Source organism: Panthera onca, chromosome X (genome assembly GCF_046562875.1).
Source record: "Panthera onca isolate mPanOnc1 chromosome X, mPanOnc1 haplotype 2, whole genome shotgun sequence".
Lineage (NCBI taxonomy): Eukaryota > Metazoa > Chordata > Mammalia > Carnivora > Felidae > Panthera > Panthera onca.
Genome location: NC_138357.1, coordinates 27,605,102 through 27,624,348, shown reverse-complemented (window position 1 = coordinate 27,624,348; position 19,247 = coordinate 27,605,102). Strand labels below are relative to the sequence as shown.

The 19,247-nt window shown below is 40.0% G+C and overlaps 1 protein-coding gene across 4 annotated transcripts in view; it reads left to right on the top strand.

Moving 5' to 3' along the window:
- Positions 1 to 14,220, top strand: part of XIAP (X-linked inhibitor of apoptosis) — a 49,502-nt gene extending 35,282 nt beyond the window's left edge. For all 4 annotated transcript variants that reach the window (XM_081792658.1, XM_081792660.1, XM_081792659.1 and 1 more), the window contains 2 exons: positions 1,692 to 1,892; positions 9,457 to 14,220. In XM_081792658.1, the coding sequence (XP_081648784.1) occupies positions 1,692 to 1,892; positions 9,457 to 9,650 (395 nt within the window). In that variant the 3' untranslated portion in view covers positions 9,651 to 14,220. The remainder of the gene's footprint in view (positions 1 to 1,691; positions 1,893 to 9,456) is intronic.
- Positions 14,221 to 19,247: the final 5,027 nt, after the last annotated feature.

Below are 19,247 nucleotides of genomic sequence, written 5' to 3'. Positions count from 1 at the left end.
TCTTTTTTTTTTTTTTTAAATTTTTTTTTTTTCAACGTTTTTTATTTATTTTTGGGACAGAGAGAGACAGAGCATGAACGGGGGAGGGGCAGAGAGAGAGGGAGACACAGAATCGGAAACAGGCTCCAGGCTCCGAGCCATCAGCCCAGAGCCTGACGCGGGGCTCGAACTCACGGACCGCGAGATCGTGACCTGGCTGAAGTCGGACGCTTAACCGACTGCGCCACCCAGGCGCCCCTCATATAATAGTTCTTATGGTCAAATCCTTTTCCAGTTTCTCTTTCTAAAAAACATTTATTGAGGGGTACCTGGGTGGCTCAGTTGGTGAAGCAGCCGAGTCTTGATTTCGGCTGGGATCATAATCTCACAGTTCATGGGTTCGAGCCCCACCTTGGGCTCTGTGCTGACAATGCAGAGCCTGCTTGGGATTCTCTATCTCCCTCTCTCTCTGCCCCTCCCCTGCTCGCTTGCACACATGCTCACTCTCAATATAAATAAACTTAAAAAATTTAAAAATTAAAAACATTTATTGAAGTATAATCTGCATACAATAAAATGCATAAAATAGACCAATCTTAAGTATTCAACTCAGTGAATTTTAATATGCATTTATGTGTAGTCATCAGCCAAATCAAGATAATAAAACATTTCCACCATGCCCGAAACTCATTCAGGCCCCTTCCCAATCAGTATCTACCCCCAAGTTCCGTTCTGACTTCTATTACCATAGGTTAGATTTGAACATCTTACAAATGTAATCATACAGTGTATTCCTTTGTTACTAGTTCATCATTATGATGACGTTTTGTTCATCTTATCTGTGAGATTCGTCCATATTGTCTGTGGCAGTGGTTTGTTTTTCCTTCTTGCTGTGTAGTATTGGAATATACCACAATTTACTTATCCATTCACCTGATGATAGACATTTGAGTTGTTTCCAGTTTGAGGCTGTTATAAATGACACTGCTGTGAATATTCTTGTGGATGTCTTTGGTGGACCTTTGTACTTGTTTTTAATACTCGAGTAGAATTGATGAATCAGAGGGTGTAAGTCTCTTTTTTTTTTTTTTTTTTTTTTAGCAGTTCCCTATATAACCTGTATTTTACTTTGAGTACCATTAAAGCGAATTTCTGTTCATTTTGTTGCCTTATCTAGTTCACCCCCCTTGGCTACAGAAACTAAGTCTCAGAGATAGGAAACTCACACACGTTCAAAGTCACAGACTGGGACTTCCCCGTATTCCCCACAATTTTTCCAAAATAATTGCTAGTGACAAGGGAAAGACATCCACTCTTTAAGTACTTAGGTTAGTTGTTAATGAGTTCAGCTGATTTGATAAAGTTCTGATTTTCAAAGCACTCAACTTTTTCTTCTCAGTTTTACCTAATTGTTCACTGTTTCTTTAGTCTTTAAAGCACCTAATCTCAATTCATAGTGCTACAAAATACATACTGCATTTTCAATTATAACATTCTGAAAGATTCTTCAGTGCTTAAATATTTTAAAATCTTCTTCCCAAAGTAGCTTTGATTTGCTGGTTAGCATTTTGGGTTTTTTTGGTTTTTTTGAGGAGCGGGGCTTTGCTTGCTGCTTATATGTTCCTTTATAACTATACTTTGCTGTTGAGTTGTGCTAATGAAAATAATTATTTAAATTCCACGTTCCTTTTTCTCACCAATTTTTATTTCAGATGATGCCATCTTCCAAGATCCTATGGTACAGCAAGCTATACGAATGGGATTCAATTTCAGAGACATTAAGAAAGTAATGGAAGAAAAAATTCAGACATCTGGGAGCAACTATAAATCACTTGAGATTCTGGTTACAGACCTAGTGAGTGCTCAGAAAGACAATACGCAGGATGAACCAAGCCAGACCTCATTGCAGAAAGGTATGCGTGACTGTTTTTAAAAGGCAAGAAACACCTAACAGCACTTCCTTATGGCCAGCATCTTACATGACTTTGTGGCCCATTCATTTTCTTCCTTCTCACATCCCCCTTAGGATAAACATTTTAAAAGACTTTTTGACAATAAAAAATTCAAAAATACCCAAAAGTGGAGAAAGCCATATAATGAACCCTGACATACCCATCGATCAGATTCAATAATTGCCAACAGTTTTCCAATCTTGTTTGATTTCTTCCCCAACTTTTTTTGTTATGTATTTCAAAGAAAATTCCAGGCATCCCATACACCATTTACCTGTAAATAATATATATCTAACAGATAAGGATTTTTTTTAACATAATCTTAATACCATGTGTTAAGCAGTAACTTAAACTGTGCTCAGGTTAGGCTTGTAGATGGCTGCCTTCTCTGCGTGTCCTCACATGGCCGAGAAAGAGCACTCTGGTCTCTCTTCCTCTTATAGATACACTGAGTCCATGGGATGTCTGGCTGGCTCAGTCAGTAGAGCATGTGACTCTTGATCTCCAAGTTGTGACTTTGAGCCCCAGGTTGGGCATAGAGTTCACTTTAAGAATAAATACATACAGGGGCGCCTGGGCAGATCAGTCAGTTAAGCATCTAACTCTTGATTTCAGCTCAGGTCATGATCTCATGGTTTGTGAGACCGAGCTGTGTCTTGGGATTCTCTCTCCCACCCTTTTCTGCCCCTACACTGTTTGTGCGCTCTCACTCTCTCTCTCTTAAAATATATGAATAAAACTTAAAAAAAAACATAGAAAGAAAGGAAGGAAAGAAGGAGAGAGAAAGCAAACCGATTCCATGAGGGGGTCCCACCCTTATGACCTCATCTAAATGTAATTACCTCCCGAAGGCCCAATCTGTGAGTACCATCACGTTGGGAGTTTGGGGCTTCAAAATACGAATTTTGGGGAGATACATTATTCCATAACATACTGTTACCCCATGTAAAAAATTACCAGTACTTCTATAATACCATCTGAAAATCAGTTGGTTTTAATTTTCCCCCTTGTCTTAAAACATTTTTAACAGTTGATTTCTTCTAATCGGGATCCAAGTAAGAGCCACTGATTTATTCATTTTAAGTGTGGGGGCACCTGGGTGACTCAGTTGATTAAATGCCCCACTCTTGATTTTGGTTCAGATAATGATCTCACGGTTCATGAGATCGAGCCCTGCTGACAGCATGGAGCCTACTTGGGATTCCCTCTCGTGTGCTGTCTCTTGCGCACTCTTTCAAAATAAATACTTAAAAAAAATTTTAGAGTGTGGGTTTGTGTTTTAGTTCAGATAAAGAACAAGAAAGAAAGGCTTTTATTGGGGCGCCTGGGTGGCTCAGTCGGTTAAGCGTCCGGCTTCGGCTCAGGTCATGATCTCGCAGTTCATGAGTTTGCGCCCCGCGTCAGGCTCTGTGCTGACAGCTTGGAGCCTGGAACCTGCTTCGGGTTCCGTGTCTCCCCGTCTGTGCCCCTCCCATGCTCATGCTCTGTCTCTCTGTATCTCTCAATAACGAGTAAATGTTGAAAATAAATTTTTTAAAAAAGGCTTTTATCACTGTGTATAGAATCTGTAAGTTTTGTAGTTGAAACGGATTTTGAATGTCCTGCAACTTTTCATGTGGTGTGAACATATAAAAAGTGCTATATTACTAAATAGAGCTTGAATGAGTGGCGCTCTAACACTGTAAATCATATATTGGGGCGCCTGGGTGGCTCAGTCAGTTAAGCATCTGACTTTGGCTCAGGTCATGATCTCACTGTTTGTGGGTTCAAGCCCCACATCGGGCTCTGAGCTATCAGCTGGAGCCTACTTTAGATTCTGTCTCCCTCTCTCTGTCCCTCCCCAACTCACACTCTGTTTCTCACAAGTAAATAAAAACATGAATTAAAGTAGGCTCCACACCCATCATGGGGCTTAGACTCAAGAACCCTGACGTCAAGAGTCACATTGTCTACCAACTGAGCCAGCCAGGCATCCCTAGAAAGTGTATTAAATAATGTGCAAGAGAATCCTATAAACTCCCTTTAGGAAAAAAAATTAAAAATACAGGTTCCTTCTTTAAGGATGATAGCTACTCTAATGTTTGACAGCAACATTGAAGGTTAAAAGGTTTCAAATTGTGAATACATTTTGGGTACTGAGTTACGTTGTGATAATCACTGGTCTCTGAGGGGTGCCTGGGTGGCTCAGTTGGTTGAGCGTCCGACTCTTGATCCCAGGGTCGTGGGATCAAGCCCCGCATTGGGCTCTTCACTGAGTGTGGAGCCTACTTGGGACTATCTCTCTCCCTCTAAAAAATAAAAAGATAATAATAATCTTTGTTCTCTGAGCTCTTAACCACCTCTTCCAAAGGTTGAAAATTCTCCCTAGTGCTAATAAACCTTAAAGTTTACTAATTTTTTTTTTTTACATTAATGACCCTTTTAGGGTGCCTGGCTGACTTAGTTGGAAGAAGATGTAACTCTTGATCTCAGAGTTCTGAGTTCAAGCCCCATTTTGGGTGTGGAGCTTACTTAAAAAAAATAGACCCTTTTGACCTTTAAGTTATTTCAAATGCTTCTAAAACATTATTCAGATAATTACCTCAGTCAAAAACCAGTATGATTTTAATGGCTTTTAAAATTAGATCAGTTGAGGGGCGCCTGGGTGGCTCAGTCGGTTAAGCGGCCGACTTTGGCTCCGGTCATGATCTCACGGTCTGTGAGTTCGAGCCCCGCGTCAGGCTCTGTGCTGACAGCTCCGAGCCTGGAGCCTGTTTCAGATTCTGTGTCTCCCTGTCTCTCTGCCCCTCCCCTGTTCACACTCTGTCTCTCTCTCTCTCAAAAATAAATAAACGTTAAAAAAAATTTTTTTTTAAAACATAAAATTAGATCAGTTGATATAAAACATGCAGCAGAAAGCTTCCCACCCTTTTCCTAACGATGCGTTTATTTAAAACCTGTAATAGCTCCACTTGTCTTGGAGATGGTAAAATGGACCACTGACTCAGTCCTCTTTCTACTGCAATAGAAATTCAAGTGATTGTATCCTTTTTCCTTGCGTCTTAACCATAACTCAAGTTTGACAGTTGAAGTGTTAGCTTTTACACCTGAAGGCGTCGAATGCAACAGAATGAGTTAGTGGGGGGCAGGGACAGAGCGCACTGGGGAGCGTCTGTTTTCTGGCCAGCAGGAGGCCTTGGCGGCTCCTATAATCACTGAGACCACAGCAAGCTAGGATGGTGTGGGAAGCAGGGTCTGAGCAAGGGGCAGCTCTCAGAGGCGGGAATTGACCTCTCCTTAGTCTCACTGAATCGCGAGGCAGGGTCACTGATACAGGCTGTCTTCTCACACTAGGGCTGCTGCATATCCCTCTTCTCAAAGGCTGAGGAGGAAAGACTGGCGCTAAGAATCTTTATACAGAATAGAAGGCAGGTCTAATTGAAGTCGAGCAGGTGGAAGTTATTAGAAAAACTACACTGTTATTGCTTTACCGAGAAATCCTGCATCCAGTGCTAGCTTTTATCCCGATGGCTGTGTGACAGAGAATGTCCTAGTAAATGGTCTTCTAAAAATAGTACCAAATACTATCTTTCATTCTTTCTTTTTCAAGATTACATAGTGTGCTGTAAAGCCCTTTACTTCTAAAGTGCTTATTTTAACCTTTAGGTATGTATTACTGTATATAAAAATCAAATACCATACATATTTCTTATCAGCCTGTCCACATGGATCTGCTCTGATAGTAACATGAGTAACATCAGTTTGTTCTAGAAATGGGTTTTTTTAAGTTTTTATTTTTTTTTTCTAAGTAATCTCTCTACCCAGCATGGGGCTCAAACTGCCAACCCCGAAATCAAGAGTTGCTCCACCGACTCAGTCAGCCAGGTGCCCCATATTCTAGAAAGTTTTAAATAATGTAGTAAAAATATTAGCAAATACCATCTAAAGTTATCTAGGTCTTGCCTTCATAGTTCACGTGCCAGGAACCTCCTGACCTGGAAGAAAGCCTTGGAGAAAGTTGAAGGGGAAAGGCACCAAGTGAAGGATGTAGAATCCGATAGTTGCCTTAAGGCTTGAATGAACTATAATTTTCAGAGGTAAACTATTGGTCTGAGGGGGTAAAACCGTCCGAGTTAAGTGGCTGTACATAAGGCCAAACTGAGGTAGAGAAGGTTGATGATAACAGTGGTTGGTAGGCCTCACATTTCGTTCTCCTGTGGTCTGTAAAATGGAATCACAAACCATCAGAACCAAAATGAACCTGAAAGATCATATAATAACTTCCATCGCTTCAGTGAGAAAACTGAAGCCAGTTACGCTGTTGCCCAGCATCATTCAGATAGCTGGGAATAAAACTCAGGTTTCCTTATTTGTTTAAGAGAGAGAGAGCGAGGGGGACTGAGGATCTGAAGTGGGCTCTGTGCTGACAGCAGAGAGCCCTATGCGGGCTCTGACTCGTGAACCCAGAGGTCAGGTTATGACCTGAGCCAGAGTCTGCCGCTTAGCTGACTGAGCCACCCAGGCGCCCCCAGCGTTCCTTAAAAAAATTTTTTATGGAGCACTTGGGTGGCTTAGTTAAGCCTCCAACTTTTGCTTTGGGCTAAAGTCATGATCTCACAGTCAATAGATCGAGCCCCACGTCACACTTGGTGAGGAGTACAGAACCTGCTTGAGATCCTCTCTCTCTCTCTTTCTGCCCATCTCCCACTTGTGCTCATGTACTCCCCTCTAAATAAATAAACTTTAAAAAGTTTAAGGTTTTAAGTATACAGGTCAGTAGTGTTGAGCACATTGACATTGTGCACCCACTCTCCATAGCTCTTCTTATCTACACAACCGAAACTGTCCCCGTTAAACAACACCTCCCCATGCCTTCTCACCCTTAAATCCATCTCGTGAACTCCTCCTTCCCAGCTCCACTGAGAGGTCATTCTTTCAAGCTTACCCCCATACCCAGAGTAGCGTTCTGGAGCTCCCTCTTCGCGATTTTACCTGCTAGTAGAGCGTTTGTAACATTGTTTTCTGTCCTGCCCATTAGACTAAACTTTTTGAGGACAGGCACTTGATCTTATCTCTGATGCATTCTATGTTTGAGCATAGGTTTGATTATGCCCTCTAGGTTGCTTTTTAAGAAGAAAGAGATTTAAAAAAAGAAGAAGAAGAAAGAGATTAAATAATACTTTCCCTCCACCCCTAGTCAGGCATACCTCTCCAAAGCGCAAATCTCCTCCTGTCTCTCCTCCTGGCTCCCAGCGTCCTCAGGAACAAGTCCAAACTCCTTTACGTGGGTAGCCAAATCTTTCTTTTTAATGTTTATTTATTTTGAGAGAGAGAGCATGAGCAGGGGATGGGCAGAGAGAGAGAAAGAGAAAGAGAGAAAATCCCAGGCAGGGTCTGCACGGTCAGCACAGAGTCTGACACGGGGCTCGAGCTCCAGAACTGTGAGGTCATGACCTGAGTCGAGGTCAAGAGTTGGACGCCTAACCAACTGAGCGGCCCAGGCGCTCCGTGGGTTTCCAAATCTCCCTGACTGGGCCCCTGTTAACCTTCTATAGCCTCTTGTCATGCTGTTTCCCTGTGACTCTCTTCCCAAGCCTTCCCCGTGTACTTGCACGTCTGGTTCCGTCCCTCCTCCTGGAGCCAGCTTGTGCCATTTCCCCTGCCTAGACACTCTTCTCCCACCGCCTCCATCCCCCAGGGACTTCTCTCTCTCTCTCTTTCCTAGTTAACTCCTCATCCTTTAGGACCCAGTGTAAGTATCATTTCCTCCAGGAGGCCTTCCATTTGTGTGTGTGCACACACTGCAGCACACACTCGCACCTTTCCTGTGTTCTTGATAACACATTGTAATTGCCTTTATCCTTACGCTCTCTTATAATTTCCCGTCTACTTGTGTCTCTTGTCTATGAACGATTAGGGGCCTGGGGCCTAGATATGTTAATTATTGTATCTCTAGTCCCTAGAACCTAGTTAAGTGTTGAGTAAATATTTATTGAATGAAACAACCGCTGTTTCCCAGACTTGTTTTCAAAATAGTATTCCCCAGCATGTTAAAAGGAATGTGGTGACGAAGGAGCTCTGTAGTTAAATAGGGACATGCATTGTGATTCTCTAAGAGGGGACATACGCTGTGTTGTACTGTCCTGTACTTCATAGCAGTGGTTCCCAATCTCCAGTGTGTGCAAGCCCGGAAATTGTCGTTGTATAAAACCGTATCTGTTTCTTTTTGCATGCTTTAATTTCAGAACAAAATAAAAAATAAAACCAACCCTAGAAATTTTAGATTTAGTGGATGGAGCCTAGCAATCTAGTGTTTTAAAATGCCCTGGGGCGCCTGGGTGGCTCAGTCAGTTAGTGTCAGACTCTTGATTTCTGCTCAGGTCATAATTTCACGGTTCAGTGGGATCGAGCCCCACGTCTGGCTCTGCGCTGATGGCACGGGGCCCGCTTGGGATTCTCTCTCCCTCCCTTCCTCTCTGCTCTTCCCCTGCTCAAGCTTTCTCTCTCTTTCAAAATAGAAGAAACATTTTTTAAAAATGCCCCAAGTGATTCTCATGTGAGGCCAGATTTGGAAACCACACGTACACAAAGATTACAAAGATTGTTAAAATACGTAATGCCTTTGGAATAGTGTCTAGCACATAGTAATAAGTACTGTATTATTGTTAACTGCTGCCATCATTGAGGTTGTGGTCATTACAGTTACTATGGCCACAAAACACATTTTTGTAACATATTTAACATTTCACAAAACCTAGTTTGGGAAAAGCTGAATTAAGCAAGTACCTTAGTGCCACCTGTGTGCTGATGTCACCCAGATCTCTGTCTCTAGCCCTGACTTGAGACCTCAAAACATGGCTGTCCAGTGACATTTTATGTACGGATGCCCTGCAGACATCTCAAAAATAACTTGAAAAATGCCAAGCCAGTACCTCCTTCTAGATTTCCTTTTGGCATTCCCATCCCCTTGCCAGCCACACTAGAAGTCTTACAATCAACCCGTTTCATATTTTTTCTCCCCCCCCACCCCCCGGCCATCTAGTCAATCACCACATCCTCCTAGTCTCACTTCAGAAGTGTCCCTCAGACCCATCCATCCGCTTCCGCTTCCGGGGTGAGCCGTAGCCTTTCCATGTGTCCCTTCTTTTACTTCACCCTCGCTTCTCTGCCGGACAAGTCGCCGGCCGTGTGTAAATGTCACTCTTCCACATCACCCAGGTCCCCACCGCGCAGCCACCAGCCCAGGAAGCCCTCCCCGGTGCATCTGAACAGAAGAACTTGGCCTCTCATCTTGTCCCAGAGTCCTTTATACATAGTTTATTATAGCACTTATCACTCTGTACTTTGTGCTTCCCTGCACAGCCTCCGCTCCCGTCCTTCTCTCCGCCTGGCACACCAGCTACTCAGGAACAGGTGTCCCACGTGAGTCCTCCTGTCTCCCAGCACCTGATTGGTGCCTGGCACGTAGTAGGGGTTCATGTTGTTTCAGTCAATGTCGGCAGCTAAGGAAGTCTAAACTTAACCCATTTCTTTTCTCTTTGTGCAGAGATTAGTGCCGAAGAGCAGCTAAGGCTCCTGCAAGAGGAGAAGCTTTGCAAAATCTGTATGGATAGAAATATTGCTGTGGTTTTTATTCCTTGTGGACATCTGGTCACTTGTAAACAATGTGCTGAAGCAGTTGACAAATGTCCCATGTGCTACACAATCATTACTTTCAAGCAAAAAATTTTTATGTCTTAATCTAACTCTACAGTTAGGCGCATTATGTTCTTCTCATTACCCTGATTGAGTGTGTGATGTGAACCGACTTTAAGTAATCAGCATTGAATGCCATTAACATTTGCTACCAAGTAGACAAAATGTAAAGTACGCTGCTCTAGTTTGTAATCTAAAATATGAATTTCTGGATTGGATTTGGGGGAGATATTAGCTATGTTATATATCTTATTTTTTTTACTGTTATTGAAAACTAGACTAAGCATCATATTGTAACTGACTGCAGTGTGTATTTGTAGTACACTAACTTGGTTTCTAAGTGTAAGTGAATTAATCAACTGAATTTCTCATTCTTTTCATATAGGCTTAACAAATGGAGCATTCTGTGTAAACGTGGAGATTAGAGTTAATCTCCCCAATCACATAATTTGTTTTGTGTGAAAAAGGAATGAACTGTTCCACACTGGTGGAAAGATAGAGATTATTTTTAGACGTTTGTCTTTGTGTTTTAGGATTCTGTCCATTCTCTTTTAAAATTACACACACGTGCTTGGGTGGGTGATTTTAAAAAATGATTTTGCCATTGTCAAAAGGGTATTTAAGGATAGAATAGCATGTAGCCAACACGTACTGACATGGAAAGATGTCAGAGCTACATTAAGTGTAAAATGAAGTGGCAAAACACTATGTATAGAATGCGCCAGATGAAAGTGTGTGTGTTTTGTATTTGTATAGAACAAAAGATTTGAAAAGATGATGCATCAAATTGTTAATTGTGGTTTCTCTTGATGGGAAGGGGTGGGTCCCCGGGGGGGGGGGGGGGGGGTTTGCAGGGGCCTTTCACTTTCTTTTTTTTTTTTTTTTTTTCATTTTGTTCTGTTTGAATTTTTTATAAGTATGTATTACTTTTGTAATCAGAATTTTTAGAAAGTATTTTACTGATTTAAAGGCTTAGGCATGTTCAAACGCCTGCAAAACTACTTATTGCTCAGCTTTAGTTTTTCTAATCCAGGAAGGCAGAGCAGTTAACCTTTTTGGTGCCAATGTGAAATTTAAATGTTTTTATGTTTTTTCCTGCTTTGTGGATGAAAAATATTTCTGAGTGGTAGTTTTCTGACAGGTAGACCATGTCTTCTCTTGTTTCAAAATAAATATTCCTGATTTTGTAAAATGAAATATAAAATATGTCTCAGATCTTCCAATTAATTAGTAAGGATTCAGCCTTAATCCTTGCTAGTTTAAGCCTGCCTAAGTCACTTTACTAAAAGATCTTTGTTAACCCAGTATTTTAAACATCTGTCAGCTTATGTAGGAAAAAGTAGACGCATGTTTGTACACTGCTTGTAGTTAGAGTGACAGCTTTCTGTGTTGAGGTTCCCATATCGTCTTGTATCTTAAAGTTTCATGTGCGTTTTTACTGTTAGGATAATTAAGATGTATATAGGACAAAATGTCAAGTCTTGACCTAGTTGTTTTCTTTTCTCGATTAGTAATAGTAGTGGATACTTCTGAAATGTTCTCTCAAGATCCTTAAAATCTCTTGGAAATTGTAAAATATTGACAGGAAAGCGAGAATACTTGCTTAAATCTTAAAATAAAACTTGAATAGGAGTCAATATAGATAAAAAATGGAAGTTTAACAGTGCTTCCTAGAACACCCAGGGTTTTCTTAATAGGATTCTTAAACTGACCTGTCACAGAGGTGAGCGAGGCATTTTACTGCAGAGAAACATTTGAGAGTGAAATTTCAAAGTTCTGTTTTCATTGTATATTCTAAGAGAAAGAGTACCGTCGTGTTCTCCTAACCTCTGTCGATGACAGTTTTCAGTGATACTCATTTAAGGCATTGCGAATTTCAGTGAGAACTTTTTAAATTAAATACTGACTGCCCTGTTCTTGTTCTGTTGTGTAAGTTCCCACTTCTTTACCTTCTGCACATCCTCTCAGGTGTAGCTATATACTCATTAAGTTAAATTTTACATATGTAGTCTAAGCTTGGGATTTAAATTATAAGGGGAGAAGAGTGTTAATGTGTTTTAAATGCATTTTCCAGAACGTGTCCGCTCCGAGGCAGGTAGTTAGTTCAATCTAGTTGTTGGCCAAGGACTGAATTGTTTTAACAAAAGGCTTTTCCTGTTCTGGGAGCCTCAGTTCATTTAAAACTCTTCTTTTTAAAACTTGTATGTTTAGAGTTAAGAAAGACCTTTTTTTTCTCCCCGTGAGCTGTGAAATGTAATGCATGAAGCTGATGTGGCTAACAAGTTTATTTTAAGAATTGTTTAGAAATGCTGTTGCTTCAGACCCTGAAATCACTCCACACTCCAACTTCGAATCAAATTTTTTTTAAAGACTTACCGATGTTTGTGTTCTCACTATAAAAAGCACTGGATCCTTTCCATCCGGTTGTGCAAAAAAAATGATTACTTGCAAGGTCACAAATACAACCAGATCCAAATCTGTGCCTCCCCTTTCCCAAAATAGGTCTCCATATCTGCATGTAGACATTCCTGTTCTGTTCTAGAGTCCACGCTAAAGATTTCGAAGTCACCACCTATTTTACTACATTTCAGTCACGTGAAGAGTCAAGTTGTTCCGTAATAAGTAGTTATCTTTATTCGTAATAATTTGGCGTGCTGATCAAAAGCCTTGTGTCAATTTTTGAAAAATGGGTTTAACGTTTATAAAGTAAACTCCCAGTTTATTAATTAACGGTTTTGTATTGCCTTCACTGCTAGATTTGGATTTTTTGGGTTTGTTTTCCCTTTTGGCTAGGGGCTGAGGTGGGGTAGGGTGGGTGTGATGGGTGCGTATAATATGATTTGGCCCTGCATGTTATGATCTTGTTTTTGTTGTTACGTTATTTAAATCTTGGTGGTTCTGTTCCCGTTTTCATTCTAGTGGATAAAATTGGAATTTTGAACTCTCTGAATGGAGACTGCCATCACGCCATTAGTTGCATGTATGGGACTCCTTAGGCCCAAATCATCGATTTGTGTCCTGATTACCCAGGTGCTGAATAGGAGGGGGAAGGGGTGGAGGAACGGGAGAGCTAGGGTAGGCTTTTCATTTCCCCTAGAGAAATAAGAAAACGAGAGGGGATATTTGACAGAGGTAGTTATTTTTAAGCCAACTCTGCTGTAAAAAAGAGCTGGGCTCTGGGGTGGCTCAGGCAGTTAAGTGTCTGGCTTTCAGTTTCGGCTCGGGTCATGATCTCACGGTTTGTGGGTTCGAGCCCCGCATCGGGCTCTCCGCTGACAGTGTGGAACCCTGCTCGGGATTCTCTGTCTCCCCCTCTCCCTGCCCCTTCCCTGCTTGCATTCTCTTCTGTCTCTCAAAAATAAATGAACATTTTTTTTAAAGATTAAAAAGAGAGAGCTATTTCTTCACCCAGCTTACAAAATTACGAGAGTTCAGGGGAGACTGTGTATGTAAAATACCTGCTACAGATGTTAATTCCCTTCCTAGCACACCCTCACCCATCATGGGTTTGCCTTGACTCTGGAAATTTGGGCTACCACTTAGATGGTAACTCTTTCAGTGACTCTCAACTCCTCTTTTTTGGTGTTTCTCATAGTTAAGATGTAAATTATAATAAATAGGTCAAGTCCTTAAAAATATTTAAGTTCCTTTTTTAAAAAATTTGAAAAAACTATTCTTATCAAATTCAGGTGAGCTTTCCTAATAGAAACAACTGGCTTATTCCCACTTTCATAATCAGTTTCAGTTTGACTCTTGTACACTTAGCACAATGTGAATTTCATTAGCGGCCTAATAGAATCATAGAGGGTCAGAGCTAGAAGTGACCTTAGAGAGTATCTGATTCATCCCCCTCATTTCACAGGTGAGGCAGCTGAGGCTCAAAAGTGAAGTGATTTACTCAAAGCTGCATAGCTAATTAGTGGCAGCCCAGACTGGGACATAGTTTGAAGGTGAAAAACTTCAAGTTACCTCTCCTGGGAGGTCTCAGATGTTTATTTTTTCAACTCTTCTTTCTTCTATACCGTAGCTTTCACTACATATTAAATGACACTTTATGACTAATACCATAGGACAATCTTAAATACATATATCTTCAAATTGTACAATACTACATTAATGTTTTGGGTGGTAAGATTCTATTTTGATGACTAATGTTTGCAGATATGCATATAGTTTTTTTTGGCATTTACTACATTCTTATTGTGTATCATTAATGTAACATTTAAGATTACTATATAAGTATATTTTGTCATTTTCTCTATGCTTAGTAACAAATTTGCATTTTCAATTTGCTGTAATAAAGGCTTTAATGTAATTTTTATTAGAAGATTTTGCATTTTTTTCATTACTGTTATATTTTATCTAATCTGACAGAATGACAGGTTCTTATGTCATTGTATTAGTGTTGTGAATAATCATGTGAAATGTTTTGAGATAGAGTGCTATATTTGTGAATATAATTTTATGGCTTTTTTCATTTAGTAGAAACCTTTCCATCAGTATGGAAAACTAAGAAAATTGCTTTCCACTGTATAATCTGGCAGTCACCATAGATTAAAGCTTATTTTTCTGTGAATAAAACTTATTCAATAAAGCACTATTCTTTAAAATGGTACCATATTACTTTGTATTTATTTTACTTTCTCAGAAAAGCTGAAATAGCCTTCTTAAAAATAGGCAAATGAAACCCAACTATAATATATATTTTCTGCCATTGGACCAGGCATTAAGGTACACATCAAGTCATGGCATGTTAAAACAGACATCTGTTTTCGTATTAATTTGTAGAATTCTGTCTGTGCATGAAAAGCACAGTTTTGAAGATGTATAAAAACATGAACTATAGTAACACCCCCTCCCCACAAAGAGTGGCCTGTTTGTCCCAAGGGATAATATAGTCACCATAACAAATCTCGAACAAACCATTTAAATGCAGTCTACCTTTCTTCATACGTGTCAACTATACTCTCAGTGAATATTGATAAAGATGTGAATTTTCAAAGCTTTCTCTTACAGTTCAAGCCCCAAAGAAGACACCAAAAACAAAATTTTTAAAAAAGCTTTCTCTTACAGAAATTTTCAAACTTACATAAAAATAGAAAGGAAAGCAGAGCTAATCCCATGGCACTCCTCATTCAGCCTCAATAAATATCAACACTTTGCCCATCTCGTTTCATCTGGGATTCCCCCATCCCCCATCCTTGGTTCACTTGCATATTCTAGAACAAATCCTAGCCATTGTGTCATTTCTCCTGTAATTAGAACATTTTTTACAAACACTGAATTTTTAACTGCCCGCTATTGCTAAATTTTAATGGACATCTACACAAGAATTAAAGGCAACTTTATTCCCCCTTTCCCCTCTTTGAAAATTAGTGTAAATAAACCCCTCAGAACTAATACTTAAAAATACTTAAAGGGGTGCCTGGATGGCTCTGATTGAGCATCCGATTCTTGATTTTGGCCCAGGTCGTGGTCCCAGGGTTGTGGAATCGAGCCCCGTTTCGTGCTCCATCCTGAGCGGGGAGCCCGCTTAGGATTCTCTCTCTCCCTCTGCCCTTCTCCCCCTATGCTTGTGCACGCTCCCTCTCCCTCTAAACATAAAATAAAAATACTTTAAAACTATGTTCTTGGGGCACCTGGCTGGCTCGGTCGGTAGAACCTGTGACTCTTGATCTCGGGGTTGTAAGTTCAAGCCCCACACTGGGTGTAGAGATTACTTCAAAATCTTAAAAAAAACAAACCCAAAACTATGTTCTCACCATATCATTTGTAGTTTGCTTATAGATGATAGAATAAATGTGGTACTTACTGAAAGTTAGTAGGCTAGGGGCACCTGGCTGGCTCAGTCGGTAGAGCATGCGGCTGTTGATTTGAGGTCATGAGTTTAAGCCTCACATTGGGCACAGAGTTTATTTAATACAAAGAAATTGTATATATAGATGTATGTGTACATCTATATATATATAATGCGGTTAGTAGGCTAACTGCATGGCATATGGATGGCTTGTTCTGAAAGTGTGGTCCAGGGATCAGCATCTGTGTCAGCTAGGAGCTTGTTAGAAATGCAAATGTGTGGGCCCCATCTCAAACCTGAATCAGAAATTCTGGGGCTTGACCTAGCTTTCGGTGTTTTAACAGGCCCTCTAGGTGGTTCTGATGCAGGCTAAAGTTTGGAAATCACTGGGATATCGTAAGGGGTCCGAATCCAGAAAGAATTAAATGGCTGAAACCTGGAAATCAAATTGGTCCAGCCCTCTACAAATGACTGTCCTCCTCACCTTTCTTTTCCTTCTTAGTGCTGATCCAGTCCTGTATTTTCTCCTGGTAGCAAAACGCGACACAAAATACATCCTGAAAGTCCCTTCTGATTCTACTTTTCAACAAAACTTTCTTGCATACAGTACTCTTTGAATTTTGAGTATAAATCTTCAGCCCTTTCACTGCTAAATTCAGAATAGCCCCACGCTGCCCGTGCCGTTAAACTATCCTCCAATCAAGCCGTGGAAGAGTTAAAGATTCGAAGACCCACTCGTAAGCACTTAGTGTGACAGCAATCACTTGAAATGGTACAGAACAGACCTGCACTTCTAGAAAGAGCCAAAGTTTCAATGAAATGTGAACAGTTACCCTGCGATGAAGTCGGAAGCCTCTCTAATGTTAATAACTAGCAGTTCTGAATTCTTTTTTCCTCTAGTGGCGTCAAGCCTTTAGAGTTGAAGAAATCCACACTCATAGGTCACTATTGGTCTCTTTTTTTTTTTTTTTTTTTTTTTAATTTTTTTTTTTTTTCAACGTTTTTTATTTATTTTTGGGACAGAGAGAGACAGAGCATGAACGGGGGAGGGGCAGAGAGAGAGGGAGACACAGAATCGGAAACAGGCTCCAGGCTCCGAGCCATCAGCCCAGAGCCTGACGCGGGGCTCGAACTCACGGACCGCGAGATCGTGACCTGGCTGAAGTCGGACGCTTAACCGACTGCGCCACCCAGGCGCCCCACTATTGGTCTCTTTAACTGTAACCAAAATTAAAGTCTTCAGGCTAGATGAAAGTCGGTGGTTTTCTGTTCTATTCCTGTGAACCGCTAATTTGCTTATAACAAATACATAAACTGGACATCTGGCTTCTATAGGTTTGGTCTGCTCAGAGGTGTTTTTTTCCCCCAATCTTATCCTGGTTAATTTGCGATTTCCAAGACGTTGTATGCAGCATAATTAATGATGACAGCATAAAAACTCTTTTGCATGGGCCTATACTTAACTTTGGCTTATGAATAAATATTGGAAGGATACTGGTTCAAAACAAATAAGGAATAAAAATCTAAGAGAAACCAGACTCTGATCATTGTTTTCCCCATTCAAAGTTTCCCAAAGGAGTTTAAATTTGAAAAAACAAAACAAAACACAGCTAGAGTATACTTAATTGAGGTTAATAGTATTTAAACAATGATCTCGCTCCAAAATCTAAGTTTCGTTTCAATAAACTTTATTGAATATTGAATATTGAATAATAAACTTTATTCAATATTCGAAAGATATATTTTCCAGTAGTCTCCCCTTACTCAGTTTCCCTTTCCACGGTTTCAGTCACCTGTGGTCAACTGTGGTCTGGAAACAGATGACTCTCTTTCCGACGAATCATCAGAAGGTCAGTAACGCTACGTCACAATGCCTACGTCATTCCCCTCGCTTCGTCTCACCACATAGGCATTTTATCACCTTCCATCACAAGAAGCAGGGTGAGCACAGTACAACGAGATGTTTTGAGTGGGGAAGAAAAGATGTTTTGACTCCATTCACATAACTTTCATTACAGTCTATCGTTATCATTGTTCTTTATTATTAATCTCTTACTGTGCCTAAATTATAAGTTACACTTGATCATAGGTATGTAGGTGTAGGAAAAAACATAGTATATTTAGGGTTGGGTACTATCCGCAGTTTCAAGCATCAAGGACCTTGGAACGTATCCCACATGGATAAGGGGGGACTGCTGCACATACAAAATTACGGACGTCCATTCGTTACATAAAGTTTTGCCAGTTACTTTTCTTTAAGTCTGTGCACTGCATTTCTTTAACTTTATTCCATTGCCAGGTACGAGGGATTTCTTTTTAATTCCATTAGCTTATATAAGGGGCTTTGCGTTTTTGGCTAAAGCATCAAAAATGTATTTTCTCATTAAATATTGGAATTTTGTTTGGCAGCGATTAGGCTCTGCTTCTGCCAGATTTCTGACAGTTGTATTGAGGAGCGAAGAACATATAAGTATGTTCATGAACACTTACTGATGTTTCAGAGGAACTTAAATTACTTTTTTTCCAGAGGAACTTCTTTTCAAAACAAAAGAGCCTAATTCTTCCCCATAAAATTAATCTGAATTGGAGAAGAACTTACGAAAAATCATCTCGTTTTTTGTTACGTAGACATTGTGCCTAGATTTCCTAGTAGAAATTTAACAAAGGCCTGTGTGAATCATTAAGAGAATGACCTAACTCATCTGGAAAAACCTGTTTTTCTTTCATCTAGGTTTTTTGTTTGTTTGTTTGTCATTTGATTATGTTATGTGACCTATAAGAATTAAGTTATGCTAAGCCTGGGTTATACAGCAAGATTTGGTTAGGTATATAATAATAGGTAAATATTATTTATATGTATGTAATACATATATGTAAATAATATGTAAAATAAAATGTAACAAAAAGATTAATACGTGAGGGATAATAATCCCTCTCCACCTACCTCAGAAGATTGTTGCAAGGATTGTATGAGTAAACGTACATGAAAGAGCTTCAAAAAGTATAAACCCTCTCTGTAGGCCCAAGGAATCATTCCTCTAATTAGAGTTTACTGGACTAATTGTGGGTTCGTTTTACACAAAATGAAACAGTTCTGGACCAGTATCTGATTAATCAGGGATATCCAGTGATGAAATTCACTTGTAAAGTTTCGTGGTCATTTCCATGACTCTCAAAAACATTTGTATACATTATCTCAATGTCTTCCACTCTCTACACGGTTACTCCTTGTGTTTAAATCAGAAGTATATGGGTAATGGCACCGAGATAATTGGAGAAATTGGTGCTGTGTTACCATTGTGGAAATTGTATTCATAAACCCTGCCAATCAAGTGGCTCTCTAACACATCTACTCAGGCAGTCAGGTCAACTCTATTTTCTAACATGTGAAAATAAGAATGTATAAAACAGATTAAATTTAGGGACAATAAAATAATTGGTATGGTATTCTTGCACTATGGCACTGTGTCTGTCATTCATTATAGTCCTAGCATCTCTGTAATTTACAGCTAAGGAACCCCAGACATAAAGGTTATGTGACTCACCTAAATCATATGGTGATTCACCAGTCAAGCTGTTCTTCTAGGCACTGAGAATGTTTTTAGCTAATTTTTGGCATGAATTAGCTAAATTGGCTGCCTCACTGTCTGAACTTAGAGGATATATGTCCAAATCCAGGCTCCGTTTTCGATGGCAAGACCTGGCTGGCCATATGATACCAAACCAGAAAACCACATAGAAGTAATACATAGGTCTATGTAGTCCTTAGCGGCTACTCGACTAGAATTGCAAAATTTAAAGTAACTTTAAAAAAACCAAAATTTGTTTCTTTAAAATTTTTTTTT